This window comes from Lissotriton helveticus, chromosome 7, assembly GCF_964261635.1.
Source record: "Lissotriton helveticus chromosome 7, aLisHel1.1, whole genome shotgun sequence".
Taxonomy (NCBI): domain Eukaryota; kingdom Metazoa; phylum Chordata; class Amphibia; order Caudata; family Salamandridae; genus Lissotriton; species Lissotriton helveticus.
This window is the reverse complement of record NC_136068.1, coordinates 1960671706-1960680255: the sequence shown is the minus strand read 5'-3', so window position 1 is coordinate 1960680255 and position 8550 is coordinate 1960671706. Positions and strand designations below refer to the sequence as shown.

Sequence of the window (8550 nt, the reverse complement as noted above, 5' to 3'; positions counted from 1 at the left end):
CGCATCTGTGCCGTAAAGGTGGCGCATTGCTGGAGTTGCTTCGCAAGCGCGACGCAGCTCCAGCAAGGCTCGGGGGTGCCCCATCTTTACAATGCTGCGTCAAGACCTACGCCTGCTTCAAGCAGGCGCAGGGTTTTGACGCAGCATTGGCCTGAAAGTGACTGAGTGAAATCTTATAGATTTCACTCGGTCACTTTTGCGAGGCGCACCAGCCCCGGAACGCCCACCCTGCGCCGGAACGCCCACAAGTGGTGCAGGGCTTTACAACGTGACGCATCTGCCTAGATGCGTCACGTTGTAAATGGTCGTAGGGATGCGCCACGTTTACGCCGCAGTTGCGTGACGCAAACGTGGCGCATTCCCAACATAAATCTGCCCCTTTGATGGATCAATCAATGTGACCAGCCTGACCTTTAATGCACAACCAAGAACGGAACTCACTTTCTACGCCACTGTTAATCCACGAAAAAGAACACAACATTTTGCTCCAGGTGCACTCTGCAAGCATGTGGGCAATGCGAATGGTGCTGATGTATGACCACAAATGGTGCAGACCGAGCTTGACACCTGGTGCAGTGGCACCGGTCGCCCCGCCCTAAAGCCGGCCCTGTTCGAAGATCATCCACCACGTCATCCATAGTGAACCTAATATTCGGATCTGTTTTAAGCATACGGGAGACAATGGGCGCGTATTTCGATCCACGAAGCAAACTCTTAATATTTTTACGACTGCAGTCATCCCAGTCAAGCCGGTACCCCAAGAGTACTTCTGCGATCACCTTCCCCATCGACCAGACATCGGACGCTCGGGTGCGAATGTATCCGTCGCGGGCTTCCGGGGCGGCGTACTCTTTGAACCCCTTGTTTACACCGGTGGAGTAAGGATTGCCGCTTTCAGTGTAGTTAACAAACTTGGCTAATCCCAGATCAATAATCACGGCCTCTTTTTTTGAGCGTCTAACCTGTAGCAACAGAAAAAGATATTCGTTATTGTGCAAATTAATTGAAAAAATTAGGTCAAGGAAAGCAAAAATCATAACAGAAATAAAACAGCAATGGGCAAATGTCTGACAGACAAGTGCATTAAAAATGTATGTACAGCTAGAGAAGCCTCAACCTCATAGTAGCCAGACTTAGGGCCAGATGTATCAATATTGGGAATAGCGATATCCTAATTGTGATTCTCTGCGAATCGCAATTAGGAAATCGCTATTCCTATTGTATGAAACTCAGGGCCACATGTTTCATGTATTTTATTGGTCGCAAATGGCCCGATTCGCAGAAATAGGTGGTAAAATGTGAATGGGTACCGACCACATTTCGGTCACTAAACGTTCTTACATACCACTGCGATTCGGTATTAGGAAGGGACGTCCCTTGCTGATAGCGAATTTGCCCGCTTTCCTTAGATCCACGGAGCCCCAAAGGAAGTCATGGGAGGCAGCGTATCAAGGCGGCAAATTGTATGTAACCTGCAAGACAAAGTTTTTAATCTTTGTAGCTTTTAATTTAGAAGGCTGAAGAATGGATTAAGATTGATGTGATGGATCCCGCTGAGTTAGGAAGTAATAAACGAACACATTTAAGTTCTAATAAAAAAAATGTATATGGTACAGTAGACATGGTTATTATTAGGCAAATTACACACACAGAACTACATACTTTACATACAGAACCTGAAACTATAATTTACAGAAGTCTTGGGCGATCTCACCCTGGTTCATAATTTAAAACCAGAACTGACTTTGTTGATGGACTCCAGTTTACTACATCAAATGCTTTGGAAAAGTGTTTGGTCATTTTAATCCAGAGCAAGACAGGTGTTGCCAGGAATTGTCCAAGGTCCCTTCCTGCAATTGGGACAGAAGTTTATGTGCCCGAACCTGTTCAGTCTCCGACTGTACCCTGAGGAGCAGAATTACTGAACCAGCCACAGAAATCTAACACTATCCTCCACTGCGTAGGACTGTGATATGTGTGTATTTTTCCACCATGTTTCTACCAAGGGAGAGTCTCAAGTTCTCACTCATAACATAAGACGCAGGATAGAAAAATGAAACAAAGTGAAATAAAGAACAAGTTACTTACCTGTAGACTGTGGTTCTCCCGTATTGACATCTTTTAAAGATTCACATGCGTGAATCTTCCCGCGTCGTCATGGTGGGAGTCCCACAGTACTTGATCAAGCAGTACAAAAAGGACTACTCTGAAACTATTGCAAAAGCCATTGGAGTTTGCTAACTGTAGGAGGCTGGATTAGTATATGGTGCAGACTTATTTAAGTGAAGCACCTTGCACTAATTCAGACAACCCTTCTGGTGAGTTTAGTGATCTTAGACAACCTTAGGAAGCTCTCTCAGTGGTAGTTGTGGAGAGCGGCCTTTGGGATTAGTGCAGAAGGAGTGCTAAGCAGCTTGTCTTACCAGATCTAATTACTTAGTGTAAATTACATGAAAGTGAACCACACAGTGTATTTATAAAACGAAGTCTATTTATTATATAACAATAACACTGGTATATCTCCTACCCGGAGATATCAACACAAATACAAACAATACTTCAATTGTAATCAGGTAAGCAAGAACAATACACAGTGGTCTCCAGAGGGAGACCAACCCATATACTAAGGAAGAGGAATGTGAACTGTGACCGAAGTCGGGACTTAGACCAGGAGACGCTGAAGAGTTGGGGACACAAGGATCCACCCAAGGGAAGTAGCCCGGAATCCCACAGAGGCTGTGTGCAGAGTGGAAACACAGCTGTGTACTCAATATATGTCAACAGGAAAGTTGTGGTAGCAGTTTTCAAGAAGAAGGACCCTGAAAAAACACTGCGGAAGACATAACGTTAGAGAATCACCCCACCCATAGATACCCCAGGAACCCGGATACCTACACAGGGAAACCGGGTGCATAGGTGCGAAGTGAGGTCGGAAATCACCGTAGACCACAATAGAGGACTTCAGTAAAGATACTGCTGGTGAAGACTGTGCAAGTGTCCGGTGGAATCCAAGGATGGATCCTTGAAGGGAAGAACCTGCAAGCAGAGGGGACAGAGTCTATACCACTCGGAAGTGACAAAGTGGCATGGAAGAGCAATGACCACGGATGACAGAATATGACAGAAGATGCAGGAGTGATGACAGTGACCTTGTTGGTGCAGCTGTGAGGACCAGGCGACACCGAGGAGCCGTTCACTAGCTGTCCCACGTCGAAAGTCAAGAACTACGGGTTTGGTGTCCCGTGGATGCACCAACAGGCCTTGGCAGCAGAAACAGACAGGGAAAACGATGAAGGAGCAACGTTAAGACCAGCAAGGGACTCACCAAGCACAGGAGAGACAAAGAAGGCCCTGAGCAAGCAGGGAAGCCCACTGAAGCATGATATGACCCTCTAGAAGACCCACAGGCCTAAGGCACAGGAGTCGCAAGAGCACCTCGAGCACCTCACCAAAGAAGAAGGCCACGGTGCAGAGGATAAATTAATTAATCGATCAGGGGTTTACAAAGCACACCACTCACCCGTAAGGGTCTCAAGGCGCTCGGTGGGGGGATGGTTGGGGTTACAGCTCCAAATCAGTTGAAGAGTCAGGTCTTGAGGTCCTTTCTGAACGTGTGCAGGGTCGGGGAGCTTCTGATGTTCACAGGGAGCTCGTTCCAGGTCTTGGCTGCGATGTAGGTGAAGGCTCTCCCGCCTGCTCTGTTTCTGCGGGGGACCTCTGCCAGGGCGAGGTCGGCGGAGCGGAGGTCCCTCTTGGGTATGTGGAAGGAGACTCTCTCGTTGAGGTATTTTGGTCCGATGTTGTGGAGGGATTTGTAGGCGTGGGTGAGGAGTTTGAAGATAACCCTCATCTCGACGGGGAGCCAGTGGAGGTCTCGTAGGTGTTGGGTCATGTGTTTGTGACGCAGTGTCCTGAGGACGCGTTTGGCTGCGATGTTCCTCCATGGTTTGGAGTTTGTGTAGAAGAGTAGTGTTAATTCCGGCGTAGAGGGTGTTGAAGTACATGTGTGCTGGTTATGAGCGCGTGGGTGACGGTCCTTCTGCAATCTGGGGGGATCCATTTGAAGGTCTTGCGGAGGATGCACAGGCAGTTTAAACTGGTGGAAGCGACGGAATTGATCTGGCAGTTCATGGAGAGGGAGGAGTCGAGGATGATGCTGAGGTTCCGGGCATGGTTTGTGGGGGTGGGTGGACTCCCAAGGGCAGAGGGCCGCCAGGTGTGGGGAACAGTGTTTACAACACAACTTTTACCACGCAGTACCTTTACCACCCAACTTTTACAATGCAAGTCGTTACAACGACTTGCCCTGGGGGGCGCTGTAGGATAGGGAATAGTTTAATTTACTATTCAAAACCTTCCCTACTATCCACGGGGACTGGAGTTGGAATAGTAAATTAAACTATTCACTATCCAGCGCCCCCAACGCAAGTCACAAGTCATTGTAACGACTTGTGTTGTAAAACCTGCGTGATAAAGGCATGCGTTGTGAAAGCATGCGTAGTAATGACATACATCCACCAGGTGTTGTCCCAGGCCGAGGTGCAGGGTCCGAGGATAAGGTCATCTGTTTGGTGGGTGTGGTGAGGACAAAGATCTTGGCATGAAGAGATGCTGGAGGCTGGAGCTTCTAGTTGTCCAAAGATCTCTGGAGTGCAGAGTCAACAAGTCTTGGCAACAGCAAGTCCACGTGGCGCACAGGGGTTTGGTCCCAGTGGTTCCAGCAAGGGGCACTGGCCTCAAAATTGCAGAGAGGACAGGTCAAGCATGGAGAGAGTAGCAAAACCACAACCTGTGTTGCTGAGCCTTTCAAAGTCTGTGGGACATCAGGAGCAGCAGAACGGTGAACTTTGTTGCGGTGCCTGCAGATGCAAAGGGGTGACTAAGCATGGGTGTAAAATCCGTTCCGCTCGCGGAATTTGCGGATTTTCTGCAAATTCGCAATCCGCGAACTCTCGCGAATTTGCCAAAAATTCGCACACAGCAGATTTTTTTTGCTTGGTGATACAATTTTGCAGCGTGCGGCGTTCACTTACCGTCATTCAGCGTTTGCAGAGTTGTTTTTCTCCATATTTTGTGTGTGCTGCGCCATTTTGGATCTTGCTGCGGGATCCCGCGGGAGTTTGGCGACCACGATTACGTCATCGCGGCTTGCCACCTTGCAGAGCACGCATCGCGAGAGTTCGCAATTGCGAACACGTAGATGCGGCGGGCAGCAACAATCTCGCACTCGCGAAATTGCAAAATTTGCAATTCTGCACAAGAAATCCACCAGCAAGCAGCATAAACCTTCTAGAAATGATGATTTTTATCAGAATACCTCCTCAGGTTGACATTTGCCAGCACTTTTTTTTGCAAGGAGTCCATTTTGGGGGGGAGGAAGGAAGTGCCCCACAGTCTCCAACTTCCTGTTCCTGTCCAGCAGGCTCCTCCCAGGGCTTTCTTCATGTGCTGGTCACTTTCATTTGGATCTTGACCTGGAAGGATTACTTTTTGTGGATGCTGCTGGATATTTGGATTTGAGGCCTTTTTGACTTTCTTTGGATCACTTTTGGATCAGAAATCAACTTTCACAAGTAAGTTTGTTTGGGGCATTACAGTTGCTGCAACTACAATTTTTGAACTTTTTCAGAACATTAAATAAAATATATTGTGGGTAGCCACAGTATCCAGTAGGACCAGGGTTAGTTATGGGTGCATGATACAACTGTTTTGTTGAATTTCAACATAATTGAGGCCATGGATGGGCTGGGATTGTGCTGAATTTTGGCGTTTTTGTCGATTTTTTGGGGCTGCTGTTGGAGCCTTTTGCCCAGGGGTAGTGAGTGGTGCATGGACTGAGTCTGCCTGTGGGGTCTCTTTAATGTAAACATCCTGGATGGCATTGGATTGTGGTGATTTTTGTGTGTTTTTCGTTTTTTTGGGGTGTACTGTTGATGTGGACTGGCCATGTGGGTGGTGGTGGCCATATTGAGTGCTGGTACAGGCAACATGTGCTTGGGGAGCAAGGGGCCATTTTGAAGACAGGCAGTGTCTGAGGCCTGCACCCATTTTGCCTAGCTTTCATCCATTATGCCCAGGGGTAGTGTGGGGTGTCTTCTTGAATTTAAACATCATTGAGGCCATGGATGGGCTGGGATTGTGCTGAATTTTGTGGTTTTTGTCGATTTTTTTGGGGCTGCTGTTGGGGCCTTTTGCCCAGGATGCTTCCCGGCTCCCTTTACCATGGTCTGGGCAGAAAGGAAGCTAAATAATAAAGAAGAAATAGAATAGGGAAGAAGAAAAGAAAACAGTTTAAAAAAGTAGTTTAAAATTAACCAAAAGTAGAAGAAAACACAAAAATATAGAGCTAGAAAAATAGAGAGATAGATAATAAGTAAATTAGATTAAAAAAAACTTCAAACAAGCAAAGGATGGCAGAGATTCAGAGAGGATACAGAAAGCATGCCCAGAACCATAGCAATGAATGAGAAACAAGATGGCCGCCCCCGTTCACGACCGCGTGGGTAAGTTCGCGTGAGATTTTCCTCGCGATCACACGCGAAATTGTACTAGCGAGCCGCACACTTTGCGAGATTACACATAGCGCCCAGAAACGGAATTACGTCACGCAAACAAGATGGCTGCGCCCATGTACGAACGCTAGGGTAACTTCGCAAACGTTGCGGTACAAGCGGCTTGCGAACACGCAAAAAAGCACGCAAACAAACACGCCGCAAAAAAAACAAATCGTGTATTCGCACGAATTCGCGGCTTCCGAAATCGATCTCGCACGAATTTGAGCCCCGCGAATCGCGCGAAATTGCAGAAAAACGATTTTTGCAAAACTGAAAGCACTCAGCAGGTGCAAAAGTACAATCTTACCATTAGTAACCATTCCCTCTAGTGCTTCCTGAGGGGCCCCTCCAGAGTTCAGTTGCCTATTTGCAACTATTCTATGACCCTGCTCTGACCCTCACAGCAGGCTCATAGAATAGCTACAAGTGGGCCACAAAGGTCCTGTGAAAAAAAATTGCACTGCAACAGAAAGAAAATTACAGATAAGGAAGCAGGTGCCAGACTGGCAGTTTAAATTCAGTGACACATTAATCAACCCCAAATTAATTCATGTCAGTTGAAGCAGGGCAGGTGTGCTTGCTTTTTTTCACCCCCATAATCTACAGTGATAAACCAACCAGAGGGTGGCAGTGATGTACCAGAGGGTGGCATGGTTGTACCAGAGGGTGGCAGTGGTGAAACAGAGGGTGCTGTGAACCTGTGATGATGAATCAGACGTAGAAACAACATAGTCACGGCCGTTGCGAGCCGACAAGTAAGCTCACAATTGCGAACTGGTACACAACCCTCGCGAACTGGCAGAAACCCTTGCAAACACAAAAAAAAAAAATCCGCACATTCGCGAGAGTTCGCGGATTTTGCGAATTGCGAATCCGTAAATACGCAAGTTCGCGGATTGCCAATTCGCAAAATCCGCCCATGCTTAGGGGTGACTTCTTCGCTCCAAGGGAGATTACTTCAGGTGTCCTTCATTCCTACAGGTCTGTTGAGGATAACGGATGAAGCACAGAAACAGCCGACAAAGAAGATTTGCAAAACAGCGATACCAAGAGCTGCAGGAGTTCCAGGCAAAGTCCAAGTGTCCAGATGGTCGAAGAGTGATGTGGTTTCAGGCTTGAGTCTTGTCCCACAGGTAAGTGCCTGTATATCCCAGGAAAGGTGTCCCTCCCAGAGGATGTGCTGGACATATAGGAGGATACTCTCATGTCCTTTGTCCAGTTTTGCACCAGAGTGGGAGCCAAGGGCTCCCAGAGCTGGTTCTAACGTGAGATTGTGGGACCCCATACTGGTCTCGAGCGGGACACCCTACGAGGGATGTTAAACCACTGTGAGCTGGAGTGTCTGTACGCAGAAACATCAGCGTCTCTGGTCAGTGTATCGGACGGGAAGTCTCGATCTCCTCTAGCTATCTTAGCTGCGAAGTATATACACCCATAGGTCTCCTCAGGGGTCCTACCTTGCTGTGTTACTGTGTCTGCCTAAGGATTGCGTCGGGCCTGAACTTTATAAGTAGATTTTTTACAGGAGATGGCAGTCCTGATTTGCTTCCAAGAACCCTCATGCATAATATATGAGATTTCGAATAGGGAAAACCGGCATTCTGAATGCAGTGTAATATCTAGGTAATAGGTCAGTCCCTGTAAACCGTGACAAGTGTAATGTAGGGAGAGAATATAGGTGAAGGGTAACGTGTGTACTAAGGCCTATATGGAATATAACACCCTAAGGAAAGGGTTATGCAAGGAGAGCACTAAATGAGCCCTTCAAATCAGTCTAGCGGTGCTAGCAAGCAACCCCACCCTGTCCCAATACAGTCAGTCTTGTCTGGGAGATGGTCACACCTCCTTATGATAGGAAACCTATTGACCTGCCTTCTCCTGCTCAAGCTTAGCTCAACAGCTGGAGGTCAGAATCATGTCTCTGGCAGCAGCCGTAGTTTGCTGTCCGGGTCTAGAAGATTGGTACCGGGAGCACTGAGGACCCCTGGAGAGCTTT

At 47.6% G+C, this 8550-nt stretch overlaps 1 protein-coding gene across 1 annotated transcript in view; it reads right to left on the bottom strand.

The window, feature by feature from the left end:
• Positions 1-455: 455 nt before the first annotated feature.
• LOC144770017 (5'-AMP-activated protein kinase catalytic subunit alpha-1-like) overlaps positions 456-8550 on the bottom strand; it is a 69947-nt gene continuing 61852 nt past the window's right edge. Inside the window, exon 4 of the mRNA XM_078654209.1 lies at positions 456-962. Within this exon, the coding sequence (XP_078510335.1) occupies positions 456-962 (507 nt within the window). The remainder of the gene's footprint in view (positions 963-8550) is intronic.